Source organism: Myotis nattereri, assembly GCF_964212035.1.
Source record: "Myotis nattereri genome assembly, chromosome: 6".
NCBI lineage: Eukaryota > Metazoa > Chordata > Mammalia > Chiroptera > Vespertilionidae > Myotis > Myotis nattereri.
Genome location: NC_138081.1, coordinates 47,687,169 through 47,714,358, shown reverse-complemented (window position 1 = coordinate 47,714,358; position 27,190 = coordinate 47,687,169). Strand labels below are relative to the sequence as shown.

At 39.1% G+C, this 27,190-nt stretch overlaps 1 protein-coding gene across 2 annotated transcripts; it reads left to right on the top strand.

Moving 5' to 3' along the window:
- The first annotated feature begins 892 nt into the window (after positions 1-892).
- UBE2J1 (ubiquitin conjugating enzyme E2 J1) lies at positions 893-26,074 on the top strand. 2 transcript variants are annotated; one of them, XM_081094515.1, is made up of 9 exons: positions 893-1,208; positions 7,226-7,299; positions 8,010-8,141; positions 11,478-11,562; positions 11,837-11,942; positions 15,567-15,696; positions 17,008-17,127; positions 18,631-18,705; positions 23,212-26,074. In XM_081094515.1, the coding sequence occupies exons 1-9, from the start codon at positions 1,178-1,180 to the stop codon at positions 23,488-23,490; spliced, it is 1,032 nt and encodes a 343-aa protein (XP_080950641.1). In that variant the 5' UTR covers positions 893-1,177; the 3' UTR covers positions 23,491-26,074. The 2 variants fall into 2 exon arrangements, with proteins under 2 accessions (XP_080950641.1, XP_080950642.1); XM_081094516.1 differs by lacking the exon at positions 18,631-18,705 and having other exon boundaries at positions 966-1,208.
- Positions 26,075-27,190: the final 1,116 nt, after the last annotated feature.

Below are 27,190 nucleotides of genomic sequence, written 5' to 3'. Positions count from 1 at the left end.
CATACATGAATTTCATGCACTGGGGCTCTAGTGTTTAATAAAAAAACTTCCACCTAGAAAAAAATATCAAAATAATCCTTACGCCAAAGAGGCATTATTTTGAGGCATATTCTGCTACCCCTCAAAAAGAAAGTTTTCTACCTTTGACAATAAAACGTGCCCAACCTGATTACCCCTCTTCACCCCACCTAGAATTCGTTCCTCCCCCTCCTCCTCTCCAGCCTCCCAGCCCCTCTCCCCCTCTTGTCTTCAATGCTTGCTCCTCTTTTCAGTCTTCAGAGCCCAGTCCTCTTCTCCATCCCATTCTTTCCACAATAAACCATGAAGGGTGTCCTCCGAGGTTAAGCCTTTCTTATTTGGATGCACTCACCCAAATTCAATGTAATTACCTTAGTTTTATTTTTTGACAGGTTTTAATTCATTTTTAAAAAGTGTCCGGCACCTAAGCGCATTCTCTGAAAATAAACTGTTATAAAAATCCTTTATCACTGGAATTCCCTACTTCACTGCTTTCACCGCAAACAGCTACTGGACCTAAAAACCAGGCACTTTGTGGGCGGCGCGAGTGGCCGGCTGCGGGGCACGTTGCAGCCGGGTCGGGACCCACGGCGGCGGGACTCCCCGCCAAACCCGCGAGCGCCTGGGGTCCCCGCATGGGCCCGGCGGAAGTCGGCCTCCGGGGAGCAGAGGCGACAGGAAGACGAGGGCGTCGCCCGCTCTTGCAGACCCCGGAGCGGCTTTCGCGGAGCGGGCGCCGGCGGCGGAGTGACCGACGGCCGCACGGACCAGCCGCCACGAAGCCACTGCCACGTCAGGGCAGCTTCACAAACGCGGCGGGCGGTGACGCAGGGGCGGCGGCGCAGGGGCAGCGCGGCGGGGCGGGCCCGCGGCCAATCCCGGACGCTACCCTCCAGCCCCGGCGCCGCTTCAGGGACGCCCGGCCGGCGCCTGCCCCGCCCACAGGGAGGCGGGGACAGCGGGGAAGGCGGCGCCGCTGCGGAGCCTGCGCTCGCCGCACCCTCGGCGCCCCGCCCGCACCCTCAGCTCCCGCCCGCAGGCCCGTGGCGCTGGGCGGTGTCTGCGGAATCCCTGCCTGCGCCTGGCCCCGGTGGCCGCGCCGCGCCGAGACCCAGCAGCCGCGCCGCAGAGAGGAGGCCGGAGCCGGCAGCGACCAGTCATGGAGGCTCGCTACAACCTGAAGAGTCCGGGTGAGCGGGGCGGGGGCCGGGGGCGGCGCTGGCGGGGTGGGCCCGACTGACCCTGGGCTCCGGGGTCCGGCCCTGCGGCCCCCGCGCGTCCGCCGCCATTCGCGGCTCCACTCGCGGTGTCGCGCTCTACGCGAGTCCGCCGCCCGCCGGGCTGGTGCAGGCCGCGGGGCGGGGAGGCCGGCGGGCACGGGCACCCCGACTCCCCCTGCCCTGTCTGCGTGGCGGGGAGCTGGGTTGTGCACACCCCCAGGAGCAGGTGCAAGGACGATGCCCGTGGGTGATGTGATGGCGGCCCCGGCCCGACTGCCGCCTGGACGCGCATGCCGCCGGACTGTTATTAGCCGCCCGGCTCTCTCGCCTTTGAAATGAGTCCCAATAAATAGTATTTAGTCTGTCTGTACCGTGATAATTTTTAAAAAATATATTTTATTGATTTTTTACAGAGAGGAAGGGAGAGGGATAGAGAGTCAGAAACATCAATGAGAGAGAAACATCGATCAGCTGCCCCCTGCACACCCCCCACTGGGGATGTGCCCTTGACCGGAATCGAACCTGGGACCCTTGAGTCCGCAGGCTGACGCTCTATCCGCTGAGTCAAACCGGCCAGGGCCGTTCCGTGATAATTTTGTCAGGAGGGAGAAAATTCAGATTATCTAAATGATCAGTTCGGATGATCTAAATGATCATCTTAACAATATCAGGAATGGTTTGTTTGACCAACCCTTACTGCTTTCTATTTTGTTTCGTTTTTTTTTCTTCCAAAAATACTTAAGGATTTGCAAAGACTCCAGAAAAGGGTGAGGATAGTGATTGAACAGAGCTTTGGTAAATTGGGTGCTGCCAAGCGAAGAGATGTTCTTAGGTGAGCAAATACGTATGCAGAATGGGCCGTAACACGTGGGGGCGGGGCACAGAGCCCTCGGAAAGCCTGATGCAGGCTATGGCGCTCCGAGAAAAAATTGACGCAATCCCATTTCAGCGGGTTGACAGCTTCCCTGCTCCACCCGCCTCGTAAGGATGTCAGGAGGGGGGGAAGGAAGGTCCAAGGGAGAGGGAAAGAAAGCTTCATGTTAAGGTTAGATGGTTAAGTTCTCTAGAGTAGGCTGTGGTGGATTTATATAAAACGGGGGGAGGGGTAAAAACGCCTGGTGACTCCTTGGTCACATGGTACCAGGCTCCTGAGGGCGGGGGGGGGGGGTGGGGGGGTGGGGGGGGTGGGGGTGGGGGGGTGGGGGGGGTGGGGGAGTTGGTGGAATGTCCAGAGACGACAGTGCAGTTTGGGATGGAGGTTGTTGTCAGAAGACATTGCCCAGTTGTATAGGTCATCATACCTTAGATGATGGTAAGCGTTTAATACTCTCCAGAATTTTGTACATTTCCAGAGAATAGGACCTGTTGCCAGCAGGCTTGGGTTTCGGCCCAGCATCCTTCTAGCTGGGTAATAAACTGCTTCCTCTTTTTTGTTTCATTTTCTCAACGGTGATGTTACTGGTCTAGACAGGATTTTTTAAAAACAAACATCTTTTTGTTGTTGTTATTGTGTGGATCATTTAGAGTTCATGGAGAAGGTGAATTTACTGAGATAGGGGACTTATTGAAAATGCTAGGAGGCTTAATGAAAGTACGTCCTTCCTTTGTTTTATTCTCAGTCCTGGGATATTTTTAGAGTAATGCCTATGTGAAAGGAAGTTGTTAAAAACACTGCAATAGATATAATCCTTTTTCCTCTCTCACGTGGAGTTAGTTGTCTTAGAAGTATGATAGGACAATTGAGACAATATAGATAACTGATTAAGGGCCAGTGTGCTAGCATGTGGATAGTAAGTTTGTTCATTTTATAGGTGGGAAAACATTTCTTTATGAATGGACTTGTGTGGGGCCACCTCCTAAGTCCTCTGACTAGCCTATCAGTAGTTGCCTCTGGATCAAGCTCCCTGATTCTTTTTTGGGTCTGCTCTGGCTAAGGTAGTAAGGTGTCAGAGTACAAAACAGGGAGACCTATGTGTAAAGAACCTCCTGTGGCAGCTTTCTTCAGTAGGGGCTGACGGGCATGTTCAGCAGGTGACTGATGTATGTATAAGAGACTGGTATGGCCTCTCTATCAGAAACCTAGGCGTTATCCTGTCCGTGCCCTTGGCGTCAACTGCACCTCCATGCTGATCATTCTCAAGCTTTAATGTTCAGTTCAGACCCTTCTCCTCGACTGCAGATAAATACAGCTTACTGGTGATTTAATATCTTCATTCACATTTCCCACAGACCAAACAAATACCTAATAGTATAAACACCAAACTTTCCAGTTTTCTCTCCTCCCCCAAACTTGCACCTCACCTTAATATTCCTTATCCCAGGGATTGACAGCACCCAAGTGTCCAGGGGAGTGATCTTTGATCTCATGGTCTATTTCTTTACCCCCTACCCTAAAACTCTCTCACACACAGGCATTTGAGCATGGGTGCCAATACATGCAAACACACATATATCTAACCAGTCACTATTGCCACCAGATCAATTAAAACAAAACATAATAAAACCTGATTAGATCACTATTCAGATTGAGAAGTTTTCAGTAGCTTACTGATAGTTGTGTATACAATTCAAAGTAAATTGTTTTGCTTGGCCTACAGGGCTGCTCATGATTTGATGTTTGCTTTTCTCACCAGCCTGAACTGCTACCACTCCTATTCTCCTTTGCATTTTCACCATCTATCCATTTGCCCGAGTGTCTCCAGATAGAACAGCTCTTCTCACCTATATGCCTTGGTCCCTGTTGGAACCTCTGCTTGGAATATCCTCCCTTTAATCTGTGTGAAAGTTCTAGTAATTATTTAGGCTTCTTTAAGGTTCAGTCTTGTCCAGCTCCTGTAGGCAGTCTAAGGTGGTCCCTATATTTGTATATACTTGGTCACTGTTTGTAATTGTTTTCATGTCTTTCTCACTGTGTACTCTTTGAAGGCAAGAAGCAAGTCCTGGTCATTCTTCTTTTTCCATTGCTCAGATATGTATTCTTTAAATGTTTATTGAATGGATACATTTATAGGGTCTTTCTGGGCAGAAACATTAGTCCTTAAATATTTGCTACGTGCCTTCATATGGGAACAGGAAGAGGCCGTTGGGGAGCATGACATTGGGTTTACATCCTCAATACACGTGCCTCTTTTCCATTTTACCCATGCTTTGGAGATTGATGATATCAGGATATTTGCTTTCTAAAGTAAATAGATGCATGAGAGACAGTAACCTGTAAAAGATTTCCTTAGCTGGAGCTTTGTCTCCAAACCACAAAATAAATCCAGCGAGTTAGCCTGGGAATGCAAATGCCTAGGCCTATGGAGCCTAGAGCTTGGATCCAGAGTGATCATGTGGCCTCCATGAAAAGAAAGAACAAAAACAGCCATCCCCCATCCCCCTTCCCTTTTCTGGAACATCTTATCTCACCATGATAGGAGAATTGAATAATCTTGAAAAGAGATAAGAGAGGAGCAGATGGGGGAAAACTTTTCTCTGTAGCCAAGAGGTGACAAGAGATGGAGTATCAGGAGTGACAGACTATGCTCTAGCCTTAGTTGCCAGTCAGTACTTTGAATCTTGACTATTCTATAGCAGTGACATTTCTCCTTGGGAGCCAGGTAGCCATGTCATGTGGCCAACTACATATGCTCAAGGCCTGATTTTGAAACAGAATTGAGAGCACCTTATATTCCAATTTATTTCTGACCTTAATAACTTGTGATCTGGGGAAAAGGGATGGGTGAAAAGGCAAGAAGAAATATGTGAAGAAATTGTTGACTCCCATTTGACAGATGTAAACATTGAAGCAGAATAAGATTGACTTGTCCAATGATTAAGGCCTAAGGAATCAGAGCCAGTATTTTAATCCAGTTCTAATTCCAGAGTCGATGTTCTTTTTCACTAAGGCATTGATAATATATGCTATTTCAGAAAAAATAGATTATGAAAACACTAGACTAACCTCACTTTCTATTTGACTGTGTGGCTTTAGCTCGCACATGGTATGTGCCTATGTGGCCTATGAACTAATAAAAGCAACATGTTTAGTTATTAAGCGAATGATTGTTCCTTTAAATGCGTTGTTGTAGCATTTCTGATCCTTTCATATATCTCTCCTAATATCCAGGTACTATTGGGTGTTTATTATCTTCTCTCTTACTGAAATGACATAAAATCTGACCTTGTCAATTTAGCCATTATTCAGCTAGCTGATAAGGAATGAAGGAAAAACAGTCTCCTTGGCATCTTTGATTGCTTACAGCAGCCAAACTAATTAACTTGGTAATAGCTTGATAATTCCCAGAACTCCTCAGGGATTTTTTATCTGGCCACATGGGTGGACAAGGGAAGGTGTCACAGACACCTCCCTGAGGAAGTTACTTAAAGGTTTGGTGGGAACCAGTTTAGATGATGAGGTGGAGGATAGGGGTGGGAGCAGCATTGCAGGTTGAGGAACCAGTATGTAGGAAGGTCTCGAGTAGAGAGAAGTGAGGTGTCTAGAACTTCCGGGAAGAGAGTTTCAATATGTACATCTTTCTAATACAGTATTTATTATGCTGTTTTGTATTCCCCCCCAGACTATTTGGTTGTAGCTATAGCATCTAGTATGAGTTTAGTAATTTGATGATCAAGTGAACAAAGTCTCTTCCCACAGGGGCCTAGTTCAGAGTAGGGGATGGAAAAGAATGTTACTGTGGGCCTTAGCCACATTCTCAGTGGTTAGAGCATCAGCCTTTGGACTGAAGGATCTCAAGTTCATTTCCCGGTCAAGGGAACGTCCCTTGGTGCACGATCCCCAGGCCCATCTGGTCATGTGAATGTCTCTTCCCCTTCCTTCCACACTCTCTAAAAAATCAGTGGAAAAATATCCCTGGGTGAGGATTAACAAACAAAAACCAAAAATAAATACGAAAAATAAGTTATTATTATGGAATAAGATAGTGACTTAAGAACTTTGTTTGTTTTTTTAATCCTTACCCAAGGACATGTTTTTATTGTTTTCAAAGGGAGAAGAAAGGTGAGGGGGGAGGAGGAGAGAGAGAGAGAGAGAAATATTGATGTGAGAAACATCAATCAGTTGCCTCCCAGGTATACCCCAACCAAGGATCGAACTCACAACCTGGGTATCTGCCCTGACTGGAAATCAAATCCATGACCCTTTGGTGCACAGGATGATGCTCCAACCAAATGAGCCACAAAGGCCAGGGCGAAAATGAAATTTTATGCAAAAGACATGATACATACTGCATTATAATATTGTGTGGGAGTTGATTCTTAATCTCTTCTGATAACTTTCCATCCAATGCCTCCACACATTTTACTTTTATTGTTTCCTCTGCCTATTCATACCCACTTGCCTAATTCCTATTATCTTTCTTTCAAATATTAGTTATAAGTTAATTGAAGTGAAGAATCATTTCAAAAAAGGAAATCAATTAGGGCTATGAAATAAAGTGACCTCTGGAGACAGTCCCATTAAGTTAATACAAGATATTGGGTGGGAAGTCCCAAGAGGTTAAAAAAATGGGGGGAAGGGGTTACTGTTCATGAGCATGAGTTCCAGAGGGCACATTTTTTGTTAATATAGACATTTTAGCATGGTAGAGTTGTATTGTCTGTGTTGGCATTTCAGCTGTCATTTACTAGTTGTGTGACCGTGGACAAGTTTCTTAGTCTGGAAAATAGGGATTTTCTATCTCATAGCAATGTTTTGATGATTGTTTGAGTGCTATCACATAGGAAGTATATATAAGTACTTATTAAATAAGAAGTGTCTCTATCAGACTTACCTGTATACATAACTCTCCTAATGCTTACCTACCATTTCCTCTCCTCCTCCATTGATTACTGTTATCCTAATTAAACCTTTATCATACACTTAGTGGAGCCAGTCGTCTCTATACATGTTTTGTTAAAGTAGAAACTTTTTCATTAGATTGTAACTCTGACTTAATCACTTGGTAAAGTATATTTTAAATGTCTTTATCTTATGAATTTTATTTTAGCTGTTAAACGTTTAATGAAAGAAGCGGCAGAATTGAAAGAGCCAACAGATCATTATCATGCACAACCTTTGGAGGTTAGTTTCTGTCTCCATCTTCTACATATGGCTTTTAATATTTTAAACAAATTCCTTAAAATTGTTTTTTCATTGCTTTGATTCAGTACAGATGTGTTTGATGTGGTTTATCAGTATATTTTACTCCGAGTATTTCCTGAATGGCTAATTTCCCATTAGCCATTCAGAATCAGACATTTTACAAGAAGCAGATTTCTGGCCTCTATAGAATGGGTCTTAGATGCTAAATTGGTTTTAGGTCTTGAATATAAGGGAGGGGAAGTGGAAAGAACCCAATACTTTTTACAGTTTGGAAGACCTGGCCCCTTGAGGGATCTCTGCAGCTAGTCTGGGCTTTTTGTATAAACATCTCTAACTCTCTTCGTCTTCTTATCTGTAAAAGGAGGGTTTTTAAATGTGCTTAGTCTGGTTTCCATGGTAATAGTGAGAATAAAATGTAATAATGTATGCATAGTTTGCAAAATGTAAAGTACTTGGTAACTTAAGATGTTGTTAGCATACGTATTAATATTATTAACCTTATAAGTAAGTGTTTAGGTATCTTTAAGGGTTAATTTTAAAAGATTGTTAAAATAATCCAAATTTTTATTAATTATTTGATTATACAGTTGACCCTTTTTCTCACCCAATAATATTTCTAATAGTCATTTAATTAACGGTCAAACTTTAATATTACTGATGTCTTGTTGGTTATTGTTTTTTTTTTTCAGGATAATCTTTTTGAATGGCACTTCACAGTTAGAGGGCCCCCAGATTCTGATTTTGATGGAGGAGTTTATCATGGACGAATAGTACTACCACCAGAGTATCCCATGAAACCACCAAGCATTATTCTTCTAACGGTAAGGATTCTTGGCTTTTTGAAATGCTTGTGGTTTAACTCTTCATGGTGGCTGCAAAATATGGTCAACATACTCATTTATATTAAGAAATAAAGTAGGCCCTGGCCGGTGTGGCTCAGTTGGTTGGTCATTGTCCTGTGCACTGAAAGCTTACCAGTTCCATTCCCAGTCAGGACACATGCCCAGGTTGTGAGCTCTATCCCTGGTAGGGGGCGTGCAGGAGGCAGCGGATTGATGTTTTGCTCTCACATCAATCTTTCTCTCTCTTCCTCTCTCCAAAAATATTATTTTAAAAAAAGGTTTTATTTTTTATTTTATTTTTTTTTAAATATATTGTATTGATTTTTTTTTTTAAAATATATTTTATTGATTTTTTACAGAGGGAAAGGGAGAGTGACAGAGAGTTAGAAACATCGATGAGAGAGAAACATCGATCAGCTGCCTCCTGCACATCTCCTACTGGGGATGTGCCCGCAACCCAGGTACATGCCCCTGACCGGAATCGAACCTGGGACCTTTCAGTCCGCAAGCCGATGCTCTATCCACTGAGCCAAACCGGTTTTGGCTATTGTATTGATTTTTTACAGAGAGGAAGGGAGAAAGATAGAGAGTTAGAAACATCGACGAGGGAGAAACATCGATCAGCTGCCTCCTGCACATCTCCTACTGGGGATGTGCCCGCAACCCAGGTACATGCCCTTGACCGGAATCGAACCTGGGACCCTTCAGTCCGCAGGCCGACGCTCTATCCACTGAGCCAAACCGGTTTCGGCAGAAAAAGGTTTTAAAAAAGAAGTAAAGTGGCTGCTTTTGGGAACCAGGACTTGGTACTATAATTCCCCCCCCCCCCCAAATTTAATTTATAGGAATTATTTATTTTTATTTATTGTTGAGAGAGAGGGGGGGAGAAAAGGTTATTGTTCCACTTATTTATGCATTCATTGGTTTATTCTTATATGTACCCTGACAGAGAATTGAACACCAACCTTTGCATATTGGGATGATGCTGTAACCAACTGAGCTACCGGGCCAGGGTTATAGGAATTCTTAATGCTAATGAATGTGTAATTACCATAGTATGGTTGTTAGAATTCAGTGAATTAATGTATGCATAGTGCTAGGCACAGTATCTGGCACATGGTAAGTACTCAGTAATGGGTTGTTAATGTTATTGTACCTCTTAATCACATCATCTCTATTTATTTATTTATTTATTTATTTATTTTTTTAAAATATATTTTATTGATTTTTTACAGAGAGGAAAGGAGAGAGATAGAGAGTTAGAAACATCGATGAGAGAGAAACATCAATCAGCTGCCTCCTGCACATCTCCTACTGGGGATGTGCCCGCAACCCTGGTACATGCCCTTGACCGGAATCGAACCTGGGACCCTTCAGTCCGCAGGCCGACGCTCTATCCACTGAGCCAAACCGGTTTCGGCCACATCATCTCTATTTAAACTCTCATTTTTCATGTGTAGCTCTTAAAATAGAAGTGATAGAGTCCTCAATAAATGATTGCTATATTATTACTTATACCTTAGAATTTCTTTCTACATCCACATATTTTATCTCCATGTGAAACAAAATGATTAATTTTTTCTTCTTTTTCCTGAGACATGTTTCAACAGTAAATTCCTCTTAATTGTTAAGCTTTCATTCCCTCATTTCCTTTTATTTACAAGTGTGTTTGATTACCCCCAACCTTGAAAAAAAAGCAAAAACTAAACATAAACACCTTTCTTTATCTCTGCTCACTACTCTATGTGTTGTTCTGTTTTTTCTTTGCTAGCCTTCAAGGCATCTTTACTCTAGCTTGGCTTGCTGCAGTCTGGTTTCCACACACGCTCACAGCACTAATCTCAAAGACCAGTTTGAGAAATCCCACTGTCTCTTCTCAGTCTTTATTCTATTCCATCTAAGTTAAACCTGACACTCACGGGGTAGCAAATAGTGAAAGAAAAGGTACTAGTTAATAAATACCAAGTTAATGCTGCTTTTTACCTATATTTGGTGTAGTTAAAAGAGCATTAGTTTAGAGCCAGTAGACCTGGATTCTGACCAGTGCTATTTCTGTTACACCACAGGCAGGTAACATAGTCTCTTTGAAATTTAGTTTTCTCATCTGTCAAAAGGGTTGTGTATGGTAAATATAATCACACTTTATAAAGTTCCTCATATATAGAAGTTGCTTAACAAATATTAGATGATATTTAGAATCAGCAATGCTGGGAGTAGGGTTGAAGCAGGGTCTTGGAGGGGCCCAATGTGTTAGGAGTCACTTTTGTTTGCTAGATCATGGTGAGAGCCAAGTGGTCTATGGGGGGGTGGGGGGGCTGGTGCATGGGGAAACTGGTGGGGGTGGGTAGTTGGAGTAGCAGCTTTTCACCAGTAGGTACAGAAATATTGAAATATTTCAAGAGTTAACCAATGGTATCGTTCATATTTAGCACAGTGGCTGAGAATCAGTCGTATCCTCCTGGTTTTCAATATTTGCTTTTTCTGGTTCACTTCCTCTCTTTTGAAAATGTTCCTCTCTTTTCCAACCTTCATTCAACAAATAATCATTGAACACATGTCATTCACTCTGTGGGTGCGACAGAAAATAAGTCAAATTCTCTGACCATATGAAACATATATTCTAATTCATGCCTCTTCTCCTTCCCCTTTCCCTAAGTATGGATATTCTACAAGTTCAGACTTACACTGTTTTGATTTTCTATGAAATGGCTTTAGTAATCACCTCTCTGAAGTCAGGTACCAAAGATGTATATTCTCTTCTGCTATCACCATGTCTATAATTCTACCTGCCTGCTGGACATCAATAGCTCGTCTCCCAAGAAAATAGATTCATGTCCAAAGCTGAAATTATTATCTCTGATCTTTCTACTTTGTGTTCCTCTCTTATGAAATTGTATCATCATTCTGAAAATCACTCCCACCTCAGAGCCTTCCTCACCAATATCTAGAAGATGATATCAAATCCTTAGGTTTTATCCCAGTCTCTGTACGTCTTCTATTTTAGATTCTTCACAGAGCCTAGAATACTAGGCACATAGGAGGACATCAGGACATCTTTATCAGTTATTTAGATTTCAGTTGTATAATTCAGTTTCAAAAAAGTGCTTCAACTTCTAAAAACAGTTTATATTATTCACTTAGAATCCAACAAATATTTGTGGAGTGTCAATTAGAGGACAAAAATCTGTATCCCCTTAGAGATTATATTTTTAAAAAATTATCTTTAAAATTTATTTATATGTAAAATATTTATACTTATAAAGTCTAAAACATTAAACACATCTAAAAATTTTAAATGCCTTATTTATTCCTAAGGCTAATGGACGATTTGAAGTGGGCAAGAAAATCTGTTTGAGCATCTCAGGACATCATCCTGAAACTTGGCAGCCTTCATGGAGTAGTGAGTACTAATTTAAAGTGAATATATCTTATATAACTGTAGTCAATTCATAATTATAAAGTATAATACCTTCTTGAGATTGAAGCTGTTTTTGATAATTTTATTATTTAATAAATAATAAAAATGCTTTTCCTTGTCTAGATTTTGGCCATCATTTTACTACAACCCTCCTACCTGTACCTCTTCAGTGAAAGACTGTCTTTTTTTCTCTTTTCAGAGTAAACCCGGTTCCTTTTACAAAGCAATTTAGATTGATGTTTACTTTTTATTTCAGTAAGAACAGCATTGTTAGCCATCATTGGGTTTATGCCAACAAAAGGAGAAGGAGCCATAGGTTCTCTAGATTACACACCTGAGGAAAGAAGAGCACTTGCCAAAAAGTAAGTTTTGCATTTCATTCTTTGTTAAGACCCAAATATTATTCTGGAAAGTGGCTATTAGGAAACAGGCTCTGCCTCTTACCCTGTGAGTTACCTTTGCTGTAGGTCCTAGCCTTAGTTTTGCTGTCTTAGAAATCCAGTTGTACCAGTTCACTCAGTGTTCATCGGAGTCTAAAGAATGGATTATAGAAAGTAGTTAATATCAACCTACAGTGGGAAATATCTTCTCCTATAAAATAGGACAGGTCATTCATCTCCACCTAGACAGTAATAAAGATGGAAAAGAACTGGAGCCATTTTTTTATGGAAAAGACCAAGAGCCATTTTATTATGTAGCTTTTCACAAGATTAAAAACTTCTTGAGAGCTGAAGGAAATCCACTTTTCCACGTTTGTATCTATAGTACCTGGCTCATAGCAAGTGGCTCAATAAATGATCTGGAATAAAGAAAATGAGATTTTATTAAGTTGTCATTTCCCATTGGTATTGCTTTCTGTTTTTCCCAGGTGCATTCTGTCTATAAAACCCAGATTAGTTATTAGATTTAGAGTATTCTCTTCTTTGAGTAGTGCTAAGACTAATTCTAGATTTTGATCATTTTCTTTTTTTAAATATATATTTATTTCAGAGAGGAAGGAAGAGGGAGAGATAGAAACATCAATGATGAGAGAGAATCATTGATTGCTGCCTCCTGTATGTCCCCTACTGGGGATCATGCCCGCAACCTGGGCATGTGCCTTGACTGGGAATTCAACCGTAACCTCCTGGTTCAATCACTGAACCATGCTGGCCAGTCTTGATCATTTTCTTGTTCTGGACTTGGCTGCCTACAACTCTTCAAACATATTTTATGAATTAAATTATACAGGGATGGACAAAAGTAGGTCTACAGTTGTAAGGATGTGGAAGTTTGCTTTTGTATTACTATTTATTAATTATTGTATTATTTTTTCATACAAACAACTATAAACCTACTTTTGCCCATCTATAGTATATCTTACTCTGGTACAGCCTGGAAGAGGCCCTCTACACATGTTTGTTAAATCAAAGAGATTTTAGTGTTTGGAAGATTTGGAAGACTCCTTGGTATCTTTTTAAATCTTATTCTCAAGTTCTGGGCATATACCTTACTTGCAGCTACTATTCACAAATTATAATATGTACTTTGAATACATGACATTTGTTTGATTTTTTTATATTGGCTTTCTGTCTTGATACTTTTATCTAGTTCATGTACAGATAAAAAAAGAATTAGTTTTTTTTGTTCTAGACTTGTCAGTGTTTATATTCTAGGTTCTTAGTCTGTATTAGAGGCTTTTTCAAAACCAAATTTTGCATTTAACCATGGTAAATTACTATTTTTGTGGATAGACTAATATATTCAAAATAAACATTTTCCTTTAATTTTCATTTGACTTCTCAGTTAAAAGTGGACACAGTTTATGCCCAGCCAATGTGGCTCAGTGGTTGACCATCGACCTATGAACCTGGAGGTCATGGTTCGATTCCCGGTCAGGGCATATGCCCTGGTTGTGGGCTTGATCCCCAGTGTGGGGTGCGTAGAAGGCAGCCGATCAGTGATTCTCTCTCATCATTGATGTTTCTCTCTCTCCCTCTTCCTTTCTCTCTGAAATCAATTAAAAAATATATATTTTTAAAAGTGGACACATTTTGCCTGGCTGATGTGGCTCAGTAGTTGAGCATCAACCTGCAAACCAGGAGGTCATGGTTCCATTCCCAGTCAAGTCACATGCCTGGCTTTCAGGTTCGATCCCCAGGAGAAGGCGTGCACGAGGCAGCTGATGAGTGATTCTCATCATTTGTGTTTCTTTCTCCTTGTACTTTCCTCTCTGAAATCAATAAAAAAATATAAATAAAAAAAGTGGACACATTTTAAGGAAGATTTTTGGATATAATTGATTCTCTAAAGCAGCAGTTGCCAACTGTTGGTCCGTGAGGTCTGAAAGGTTGGCGATTGCTGCTCTAAAGGATATGGATAGCAGTGCCGCTTCTGGTGAAACAAAAAAATATATATTCATCAATAAATACTATATTAATAGTACTTTGACATATATTTTATTTTCATGAAGCTGTTCAATAAATTTAAGTACCATGTTGTTCAAGACCTAAGGATTTTATTACATTGACCTAGATGTACAGTAAAACAGTTTTTTAAAAATATGGCCTTATTGATTTTTAGAGAGAGGAAGGGAGAGAAATAGGGATAGAAACATCGATGAGAGACAAATATCATCGCTTGGCTGCCTCCTTCATGCCCCCTACTAAGAATCTAGTCCGCATCCTGGGCATGTGCCCTGAGCAGGAATCCAACTGGTGACCTTTTGGGTCCTGGGTTGACACTCAACCATTGAGCCACACCATTTGGACTATAGTAATACAGTTTTTAAAAGGAAGTTCAGCAATGTAATAATACATATTTTTATATAATATACATAACATACTTATTTCTGGTCATATAAATCCTCAGCACTCTTGTGAGTTTTAGGCACTTTTTGGCTATATCTGGAATACAGAGGAGGAAATGAAAACATAGAAAAACAAAGAAATCTTAGGAAAGTCTAGTTAACAGATTGAGTATCTACCTAATATAATCAGTTATAAATTTCAGTCTGGATTTTCCACAAGTTTTTTTGCTTTTCAAGTTGTACTGCTATTTAAATTACTAGGATTTGTGAGGTTTTTATTCCCCTGGAAATACCTGTAAATTCTTTTTTTTTTTTTAATATATTTTTATTGATTTCAGAGAGGAAGGGAGAGAGAGATAGAAACATCAATGATGAGAGAGAATCATTGATCGGCTGCCTCCTGCACTCCCTCTACTGGGGATTGAGCCCGCAACCCAGGCATGTGCCCTGGCTGGGATCGAACCATGACCTCTCAGTTCATAGGTCAATGCTCAACCACTGAGCTACACCGGCTGGGCTATAAATCCTATTTTTAATTGGCTTCTTTATATATGTTTCTGCTAAAAATAATTTGAGCTTTTTAGTGGACTTTTTCACAGGCTTAACATAGGCTTGTTATATGTGATTTTGAGGACAGGTAGTTAAACAGTTTATATTTTTTGTCATATAAATCTATAGCTTAGTTTTCTTTAGAGAGTATATTAGGAAAATAATGAAATCTAAGTCCGTAGTTTAATGTTAGATTTTTAAAATATTGAGATATAATTGACGTGAATTTTTTTTTTTAAATATATTTTATTGATTTTTTACAGAGAGGAAGGGAGAGAGTTAGAGAGTTAGAAACATCGATGAGAGAGAAACATTGATCAGCCGCCTCCTGCACATCTCCTACTGGGGATGTGCCCGCAACCCAGGTACATGCCCTTGACCGGAATTGAACCTGGGACCTTTCATTCCGCAGGCCGACGCTCTATCCACTGAGCCAAACCGGTTTCGGCAAGATATAATTGACGTGAAATTTTTATACCAACCTAACTTGCATGTATGTCTCATAACTATAATTGTCTATTTTACATGTAGATAAATGTGATATGGAATTATCTGGTGTTCTTTTAAATTTAATCACTCATTGTTTTAATGTCTTGAATTAATATTCACTATTTGATTTGTACTCATCAAAAAAATTATTTCTTACCAGATCACAAGATTTCTGTTGTGAGGCATGTGGCTGCACCATGAAGGATGTCCTGCTGCCTTTAAAATCTGGAAGTGATTCAAGCAAGGCTGACCAAGAAGCCAAGGAACTGGCTAGACAAATCAGTTTTAAGGTACTCTAAATTGATAAATAAATTTAAATTTTGTAGCCCTTTTATTTACTTTCAGAAATAAAGTAATTTAAGTTCTAGTCAGTAATGATTTTACAAATAATTTTATCACAAAACTAACACATTCACAAAGGCATTATAATTAGTGGTTAAAAGTTTGGACTCTGTGGGGGCGCTGTCAATTGGGGAAAAAGGAGACATGTAAAACTGTAGACAATAAAAAAAAAGAAGTTTGGACTCTAGTATACAATGCCAGGGTTCAAATCCCAGCTTTGCTGCTTAGTAGTAGTAGGACATCAGACACATTACTTAGCCACTTCATGCCTTTTACTCACCTGTAAATATTAACAGTATGGTAATTATCTTGTGGGATTCTTATGAGGATTAAGTGAGTTAATACTTACTTTAATGTCTTGCATTTAGAACTGTCCCTGGTGCTTAATAAGTGTTAGCTATTATTATAGAAAATATAGATAAGCAGTTTGAAAATAAGAGTTATATAATCCCAGCCCCTCAAAATAAGTGCTGCTATTATTTTGGCATATCTCCCTTATAACCTTTTTTTCCACATATATTTTACCCAAACATATAAACACTTCTATAGTTTAATTTGCTCCATAAAATAATGTCAGCCTGCATTAAGCAACATGTTACCTGTCCCTCTTCTCTACCTCTCTACATCCTGTCTGTCCTTCCAAGGTCCAGTTTTTGGAGAAATTTTTCTTTCTGTTTTATTGTGCCTGAAAGAGGAGGTGCTTAATAAGTGTTGGTTATATTCTTCCTTCTGAAGATTCCTATTGTATATAAAATTGCTTCTCTGAAAATCTTAGGGCCAGATGTGTTTTCTACTTCAGAATTTCAGATTTTAGAAAATATCAAACATATACCATATATTAACACTCATTGAGACCTGGGGCAGTACCCCATAATCAAATTCATAAATATTTCATCAGCAAACCTGGGAATATCTACACCAAGGTGGAATAAAGACTGTTAATAGCCTCACATGTCAGGCTTTGCCTGAAAATTACAAAATACTTCAGTGTTTAGAGATTTTTGAAGTTGTAGATTATGAACCGTGGGTGTTAGTTTTGTCTCTCACCAAGTAACATCTCCTTGAACAGGGAATGTCTGTGGGTCTTTCTGTAATATCTAGCATAGTGTTGGACACATGAGTTCTCAACACTTAACTGATTGATATTGATATTAAAGTACCAATTAAAATAAATCTAAGAAAGGGAATTTAGGTAGGTTGTGGGTTAGTTTGTATATTCCCTTTTATAATACGGCTCTTGGGTGTTACCTTTTTTATAGGCAGAAGTCAATTCATCTGGAAAGACTATTGCTGAGTCGGACTTAAGCCACCCGTTTTCACTAAATGATTTACAGGACAATATACCTACCACATTCCAGGGTGCTACAGCCAGTACATCGGTATGGTTCTTGTCTTTTACATATGTATATATCTATACCATTATCATTATTTGCAATAGGAAGAGGAGATCCCTAGAGGAAATATCTGATTATTTTGGATACTAGCCCAGCTCTCCCTCTAATGAATTTTGTTTTCTTGAGCAAGTTATTCATACTTTCTGGGCTTTCTTTTTTTGTTAAATGGGACTGGGCTAAATAATTTTAAGTTCTATTGTCCATCTAGAATTCTATGATTTCTTTGAAAAGTTAGTTTTAATATAGTGCTACAGTCAGAATAAAGCAATATACATGCATTAACCACTTTCTAAATAGGCTGTCTTTGGAGCAAAAGATTTACCTTAGACCTGCTCTGTCCAATGTAGTAGCTACTAGCCAATGTGGCTATCTAAATATATATTTGAACTAGAGGCCCGGTGCACGAAATTCATGCACGGGTAGGGTCCCTAGGCCTGGCCGGTGATTAGGGCTGATCGGGGCCTTCCATATTGGGTGCCGGCTGGGCCCTTCTTTCCTAATGGCTACCATATTGGACAGCACAGATATCGAACATTATCATCATTGCACAAAGTCCTACTGGACAGTGCTGCCTTATGCATAGTTAGTGTCCAATAAGTAATTATTGAACAAAATATTGAATGCTATGGCTGTTAGTTGTGCCCTGATCTATTTTCTAAATTTGGGGCGGGGGGTAGGAGGGCTTAGGTCATTAGAGAGACTGATTAAGAAAATGTGTGACTGAATTGCTGCTAAATAATTAGGATTATGGGGACTTTATATAAGAGATGAACCGTCTTTTGGGTGTTGTGTTTTTTTGTTTGTTTTTTTTGGTAACAGGTTGTTTGATGGAGTAGCCAAATCTCTATTACCCTTCCAGTTTTCAGAGGTTTTAAAGGGTGAGGAAAATTAGAATAGAAACTGGGCAAATCAGATTTGCCCTTTATTCAGGAATAACTTACTGTAAAGTGTGACTAAATAGTGTTGAGAGGCTCTCTCCTATGGAGAGAGTGAGATGGCAAAGAAGTAGATTGGAGAAAGCAGGGGAGAGGCTGCTTGGAAGGAAGAACTACTTGGAGGACGGGAGAAGGAAGTACTACAAGAAAAAAATGTATGTTGAGAGTTAAATTGTTTTTACATGATCTCCATGTGATTTTATAAATTGTAGAGGAATATAATGAATTTATTTAGTCAGTGTATGTTTTTTCATCTTCAAAATTGAAATTGTTTTCTTTATTTCATATATAGTTTTTTAGTAAAAAAAAAAAAAAAAAAAAAAAGCCCTGGCCAGTGTTGTCAGTGGTTAGAGCATTGGCCTAAGCACCAAAGGGTCAGTGGGTTCCACTCCTGGTCAAGGGCATGTACCTGGGTTACAAGTTCAATCCCCACCCCTGTCAGGGCAAGTGTGGGCGGCAGCCAATGTATCTCTCTCACATCAATGTTTCTCTCGCTCTCTCCCTCCCTCCCTCCCTCCTTTCCTCCCTTCCACTCTCTAAAAATCAATGGAAGAAATATCCTCTGATGAGGATTAACAGCAACGAAAAGAAAAAACAACAACCCACATCCTGTTATATAGAGAGGAAGGTGGTAATCTTTGTTTTACCTATAAGGACAATCTCCTAATATTTATGATGTGTTTACATTTATCTTTAGTTTATTTTAAATCTGTGTCAAGTTTCCCTGTTGCATATTCTAGTTATACTTATTCCAGTTGTAATTTATTTATAATTAATTATTGTCTATCTGACAATAGTTAATTATAAAATAAATTATAATTGGAATAAGTTCCTTGAGGATCAGGATTGTGTCCGCAATGCCTAGCATAGTGCCATGTATATAGTAGGTGGTAAATATATAGTTGTTGATTAAATAAACAAATTTTAGGATTAGTACTTGGAAATCTGGGCGTACAGGTAAAGAAATCAAGAAGTTTTAAGTACATTAGCATAAATAATGTTATAAGTACAATTGTTTTGTTCATTTTTATTTTAAAGTACATAAAACTTAGACTTATTTCATAGATACCAAATTCTGGTTAAAATACAAGCAATAAATTGTCTACAATTTGTGAGTTAAGCTTTTAACTACATTTACATACAAATCTAAGTGTGATTATATGATTTGATTACTATGGAGGTAACTGAAACCTGGTTTTGGCTCAGGTGGCTGCTTTACATGCAAGTGTAATATAATTCACTGAGATGTTACACATCAAATTCCAGATAAGCTGTTTTTTAGCCTTGAGAGGGTGAGAGATTGCCGAAAGTCCAAATACAGCAGATAGCATTAGGCCATCTGTTGCTTGTTCATGCAGATTTTTTAGCCATGTAGAAATAGGAAAAATACTGATGGTAGTTTTATGTTCTTCCAGTCTGTCAAATTTTTCCCTTTTCCAAAAGATTGAGGTTCTGAATATGCCATTTCAGTTTGTAGTAAAAAGCAAACACAAAACTCTTCACATGGTGATTATTCCAGGTTATTATAGAAAAATTTATGTGATTTATCTGTGTCTGTGCTTTTTAAAAAATATTTAAATTTAATTAAATTAAATAAAACATCACATTTGTCCACCTTTCTAGAAATGGTTGCTTCAGAAGATGGAAACTATTATGACTTGTCTTTATTCTGTGATATATGTTTGAACAAGTTTAGGCAAACAGCAAGGATTTAGAAGTCCTACCACCAAACTTAAAGCATTTTGAAAATGCTAAAGTCCACTTGATTCTCCATCTGGCAGTTCAATATGAACTGTAAAAATTTAGTCCAGTTAGTTCTTCAACTCTAAATAAACCAGGTTCTCAGGATCAGGTTACAGTTTTTCCTTGATGTGATTATTTTAAATAGAAATTTTAGAAATTTAAAACACTGTAGCACTAGCTTTTAATCAGTTATTATCTAAAATGTAACAGAAAATATAGATCCTAATTAAAATAGTATATCTATATAAATATTGCCATTAAGTACATGTACTAAAATATCACCTAAAGTCACTTTAAGGGATTGTTGTTCTAACTATATTAATCATATGTATAAAGGTCCAAACAGCTATTCTAAGTCAATTCTTTTTTTAAGCCTAAACCTGGTATCTCCAAAGGAATATATTAATAGTAATGATGTTAATAATAACTAATATTTACTAAGCAATTGTTTATCCTAAGCACTTTATATCATTATCCTGTTTAATCCTCACAACTACTGAATTGGATATTAGCCTCATTGCACAGATGGGGGAGCTGAGATTAAATGACTTGTTTAGGGTCACATGTTTACAAAGTGGTAGAGCTTTCCTAATAATGATAAGGTTTTCTATTTAATCAGGTATATGGGCAGGTACAATGCCCATGTCTATTTTAGTCAGGTAAAATGTTTTCCCCTCAAACTAATGGAAAATAATAACATATCTATATAATAAAAGCCTAATATGCTAAGTGTCCAGTCGTTCTATCGTCCGTTCAACCAAAGTGTAATATGCTAATGATATGCTAAGGCCGCTCAACCACTCACTATGACGTGCACTGACTACCAGGAGGCAGACACTCTGACCAGTAGGTTAGTTTGCTGCTGGGGTCTGGCTGATCAGGATTGAGCGAGACAGGCCGGACACACCTTGGAGCCTTCCTGCAGTACCTTCCTGGCTGGCCAACCTCCTGCGTCCCTCCCTGGCCCCGATCGTGCACCAGTGGGGTCCCCCCACCTGGCCTGTGCCCTCTCGCAATCCGGGACCCCTTGGGGGATGTCAGAGAGCCAGTTTTGGCCGATCCTGGAAGCCAGGCCGAGGGACCCCTCTGGTGCACGAATTCACACACCGGGCCTCTAGTATAAAATAAAAGCTTTAAGCTGAGTCAATCTCTTGTGCTACTTTCCAGATTGATAGGACGTCATGTTTTTTATTTTCCTTAACAACCCATCTTCCTTTATAAGCCTTTAGTGCAGTGGTTCTCAACCTTCCTAATGCTGCGACCCTTTAATACAGTTCCTCATGTTGTGGTGACTCCCAACCATAAAATTATTTTTGTTGCTACTTCATAACTGTAATTTTGCTACTGTTATGAATCATAATGTAAATATCTGATATGCAGGATGTATTTTCATTGTTACAAATTGAACATAATTAAAGCATAGTGATGAGTCACAAAAACAATATGTAATTATATATGTTTTCCGATGGTCTTAGGCGACCCCTGTGAAAGGGTCGTTCGACCCCCAAATGGGTCGCGACCCACAGGTTGAGAACCACTGCTTTAGTACTTTTGCTGTATCAGATACTTTTATCTTGCCTGAGCAATTGAAAGAATGGCAGATTTCAAATAGAATGTTTTATTGGCAACTGTAACTCAGATCAACTCGCTGAGTATTATTAAGTCACTACATGACGCCTAGGACAATGTAAGACCTCATAAAATGCTGCAGCTTTGTGTATCTCAGTGATGGCGAACCTTTTGAGCTCGACGTGTCAGCATTTTGAAAAACCCTAACTTAACTCTGGTGCCATGTCACATATAGAAATTTTTTGATATTTGCAACCATAGTAAAACAAAGACATATTTTTGATATTTATTTTATATATTTAAATGACATTTAACAAAGAAAAATCAACCAAAAAAATGAGTTTGCGTGTCACCTCTGACACGCATGTCATAGGTTTGCCATCACTGGTGTATCTGCTCTCTTCAGTGAGCAGATTATATCTGGGAGTCCTGGAGTATGGAAGTCCAAGTTCATGCAGTTTAATTCACTATTAGTACTAACATATTTTTAACTCAAATTCAGTAGTTCTTTTCTACTGCTGTGTTATGCGTCACTACATTTGAGTGCTTCCAAAGGATAGTTTTAAGAAATATAGATTATTTAAGCCTTTTAATGCTGAGATGAATGTCAGGTTTAAAATTTAATTTCTTCTGCAGGTAACTGAGATGAGCAATTTTCCCCCCTAATGTTTATAGCTGTTGCCAGCACAAAGCCCATCCTTGTACCTTTCTAAAAAAGTATTTGAATTACATTATTCAATTCTTTTTTCTTCTAAATATTAAGTTTTTCTCTGATGGAAAGTATTTAAAATACTTTATATTTGCTCAGTTTTTAAAGTTATTCTGAATAAAACATGCATTTTTTATTTGAAAGAATGTGTATGGACACTAATATAACAGTATATACTTGTTTTCAATAAGAGAATTAAAGGACACTGGGTTGTTACAGGTAGAGTTAAAGTATCTATAGAAATAAAATGGAATTCATATTAAAGAGCTTTCTTGTCTATAAGCTATAATTAAGATTTTGACTCAGTTGGTACCACATTGTGGTTATGCTTTGATGGAGCAGTCAGTAAAGGATAGAAAGCATTTGACATCCAGTACTTTATGAGGAGCAACTAGTGTACCAAAGTACAGGGTACATCGAATCTCCCACAACTACCTCCACATTTCTCTCAGCACATACCTAAGGAACTGTTGATATCACATAAAGTAACACAGTTCAAACATGCAGTAAAGGGTTCTTCTAGACGTGTGTTCAATTCATTTGACAAGAATTGTGAGAAAGGATAAGCCTGGTTGGAAACCACACCTAATTTTTACAACAATATTGCTGTGAAGAACATATGGTTTGAAATTATTTTCCATGTTCTATGATTGTTGATGGAAGCATGTTGACATAGTCAGATAATATTTAAAGAGGCACACTGTTGAGGGTTGTCTTTTTTGCCATTTAGAATGGCAAATCTTCAAGCAGAAAGTGGAAATCAAATTGCTTCTCTCCTTGACTCTCCTAAAGAAGGGAGGTTACAAATGCCTAGCAAATTCTGTTGGAGTTACAGCTGAGGGAGTATAGAAAGCTGTCTATGGAGAATATGGGTAAACTCTGTCCTTGTCTTATTTTTTCTAGTAAATTCCTCTTCCATTTGTTGAGTACTTGGAATATGTAATATTGCTGGCTTACTCAAAAGGGTAATAGTCTCAACAATTAGATAATTCTTGGTAGTTTTGCCCTCAATCGTGTTTAGTGCTCTATGATTCTTTATACTCTTGAATAGATAGTAGGTAATGTATAAATATTCTTTGCCAATTTCAAATAAAATTTCTTAAAATTTTCTAGTATGCAGTCCAGAACCCCTCAGGAGAATCCCTTCAACCACCTGCCCCACCTGTAGCTAAGAATACCTCCATGAGTCCTCGACAGCGCAGGGCCCAGCAGCAGAGTCAGAGAAGGTCGTCCAGTTCACCAGATGTCATCCAGGGCCTGCAGCCCAGAGACAACCACACTGATCATGGCGGATCTGCTGTACTGATTGTCATCTTGACTTTGGCACTGGCAGCGCTTATATTCCGACGAATATATCTAGCCAATGAGTACATATTTGATTTTGAGTTGTAATACTGTTTTGTGTCTTAAGAGCTGTGACTCACTGCTTCATTAAACATTCTTCATTGGGTATAGTCTAAGAATTGTTTACAAAAAATTTATTTTGTATTTACCCTGCATTCCTTTTTTTTATCCTTATAAACTCAGTAAAACTATAGCTAGTCATTCAGATTGTGTCCTGCTTAGTTTAAGGGACTGGAAGTGAAGTCCCTTGTCTCATTATATAGCCTGCTTTACAGGGAAATAATATGTTATTTCTCATGCTTCAGCTTGTTTTTATGTAAATTTGTGATAGTTTCTGTATAGCCCTTTTAAATTTTTGGATAAAAGATGGTGTTTTTAAGTTCCAATGAGTATTAGTAGTTAATATCATTTATTCAGTACTCTGTTTCTACTTATGTAGAATGATAGAAGGATAAGAGTTAAAAAGGCAAAGTAAAGCCCCTCCAAAAGCTTACTTCATGGGAAACATTGGGATTACCCATTCTGTGATACACTTTATGTCCTAAACATTGTCAGTGAAAGTTACTATTTCAGTCAAACATTTATGAGGAAATGAGGTTACATCTTGGTTACTGGATTTTACTTGAAGAGGGAATAATGCTTTGTAACCACTTTGATATGTTGTTATTCCATTCTCTCCAAAGAGCACCTAAGATTTAAAAGAAAGAAAGAAAACAACCCTCCATAGATCTTTGTTGGAAGGAAGGAAGGAAAGGTTCAAGCCAGGAAATCACTTGGTTTTATTCTAGAAGTTAAGTGAGAGTATCTTAAGATTTGAATGTTTAATCTGCTTTGAATTGTATATCTTTTGAGATGTATATATGCCTAGCTTTGTAATCACTATAAATTTAATTATTCTAGAGTATGCATAATGTTATACTATTTCTTGTACCATATTAATAGAAGAGCTCAGGGCTGAAGCAATAGTGATAGAAATTAGAAAAACCTTTACTTGGAATTGTACACCTACACAAAGCCCAAGAAGTAATTTTCCGCGCAAAATCAAAATATAACATAGTGCTAGTTAGCTCCACAGACTCTAGTAGACACTTTGACCATCGTAGTGCCTAGCGAAAACATCATTACAGAGAAACATTGCCCTCATTCAGCATGTTCAGTAGCAGCATTGAAGGCACTCTTGAGAGCATTATTAGTGAAGATTTAATTTTTAAATACAGGCAGTCCCCAGCTTTCAAATAGGTTAAGCTCTAAAGATGCATTTATAAGTTAATTTTTTTTACACTTCAATGTTGTAAATGTGTTTAGGTTCTAGACCAGTCCACACAAAAAGTTAGTCCATAATGTATCTTGAATAATTTGGGGGATGGTATCCATAAAGTCCTTATGTGGTTTTAACTAACTGAAATTATGGGCATGATAGAAACAATTTGTAAAATGATTTTAAAGGAAAATTTAATTTTTACTTCTGCTATGGGACTTTGGTTCTATAAGTGTCACACAATTTCTGTGTCTCTCAATAGCCATTTTTCCTTTAAGTCTGCATTTAAAATAAGAGTATATTGTATACTGTGGTATAATACATAATGGTATTAAACTTTAATAAATGAGCATTTTAACAGTGTTTACAGATTGTTTCTGTTATATCTACAATGAAGGTGGTAAAGTCTAAAAAGCCCAAGGACTTTATGAAGACCTCATATGTTAGGAAAACTGTAGGTTACCATTTTAGAACTTTATTGCCACGAGAAAATGCATTCTGAAGTCTTGGTTTAGAACATAAGATATTAAAGATATTGGTTCAGTTATCAGTGGTCTCCTAACAGGTCATTGACCCTGGAAAGCCAGGTAATGTTCTCACCAGAGGAGGAAATCCCTGCGCTCTCAGCCTAAGTGGGGATGAGCCGTATGCTAGAAACAATCTTCCCTCCGTTTCCTCTCAGTCATTCCTTGAGCCAGCCTCCGGAGCTATGTGATCTTCTTGCATGTTTCCATGGGATATGCGAAGTACCTATACTTTCAAATTGACTAAGCCAAGAAATTTTACATTGTGCAGATCCTGTTGTGTCCGATTAGCTTCTCTTCCTTCGTGTCAAATGGCAGCCCACCTTCTTTGTGTTCGGATTTATTTTTAACACCTGACACACGTATCTAAACGTGACATCCTTTATGCTCCTTTCCTTTCAGCTTAAATATGTTACTTAAAAATCCTTAAGTTGTCAGTCTGCCCACCATTGTGGAGTTCATGAGCAAAATTGATCTTTGGGGCCATTTTAATTCACACTCCACTGATGGGCCTCTTCAATAAACTTATTTTTAAAGCCCCACTTTAACCCTTTACTTACAGCATAACCAGATGCATGATCTGGCAGATAAAGGCTTGGGACTCATTCTTTCCCCAGTCTTCAGATTTATGTAACTCAGTGACTTTTTCTTTGGCCAACATAGCACCTGCCTATATGCTAGGGTAGTTCAAATTAGCATGCTTGAAGAGATATATAATGTCTGTTTCACCTGTAACTGTTTAAACAAATGAAAACTTTCAGATTTTATGTATTGTGGGGCTTTTATGTAGCACTTTACATTTTCATGCTGCTGATTGTTTTTATTCTGAAATAAATGAATTTCATCAAAATTCTCGACTTTTTTTTAAAATCCTTTAAAATTTCATTATTTTGACTATGGAAATATACAATTTCTATTTCAGGAGAATAAGAAATCTTTTTGTTATTTTAAGCTATGAATAAACTTTCTAGCATTTTGAGACCTCCCATTTTATAGACCAGAATCCTATATAATACAAGGGTAATATGCAAATCGACAAAACGGTGGAATGACAGGTTGCTATGACACATACTGACAAACGGGGGCAGACACTCAATACAGGAGCTGCTCCCTGGTGGTCAGTGCACTCCCACAGGGCGAGTGCTGCTCAGCCAGAAGCCACCCGACGGCTGGTGAACACGGCGGTAGCAGGAGCCTCTCCCACCTCCACAGCAGCACTAAGGATGTCCAACTGCAGCTTAGGCCAGCTCCCTAAGCTGTCAGTCAGACATCCCCCAAGGGCTCCCAGACTGGGCTGAGGAACTCCTCTCTCCCCACTACCCGGAGAGCATGAATGTCGTGCACCGGGCCTCTAATCAGTAAATAAGCAAACCTCACACATTTAGACTTACTTGAGCAGAAACCTAGGCTGAAGTACTGAAAAGTCTATATTGTTTTATTACATGCAAATAAGTATATGAAAGGCAAATGCATCTAGTGAACCTGACTCAGCAATAATGTGTACATTAACGTATACTATGAAAGCCTGTGGGAGGCTGTACATTGCTCAAAAACTGTTTGGAACTCTTTAACAGTTGCCCTTCAGAACTAGTTTGAACTGCTCAATAAAACCAGTGACTTTATTCATACTTTGACCAGAGATTGTATTCTTTATATCATCTGGTCTTCTGTCCATTTTATGTCCTTGAATATTTTCTCCCATCTTTTCACCTCATGCTCACTGCTTTCCCTAATTAGCCATCATCTCTGAATCAGTGCAGTAACTTCTAACAGGTCTCCACTCTTGCCCCATTCCTGACACTGCAGCCAGTACACAGACCTGACTGTCCCATCTCCATTGCTCTTACAGGCTCAAACCCTTCCTGTGTAGGACAAAAGGCTATGTGTGGCCAGAGGCCCACCTAGCTCTGTGGCCTAATCTAACTCAGCAAATGCTAATGGGGCTGCCCCACAGTTCTGAGCCTGA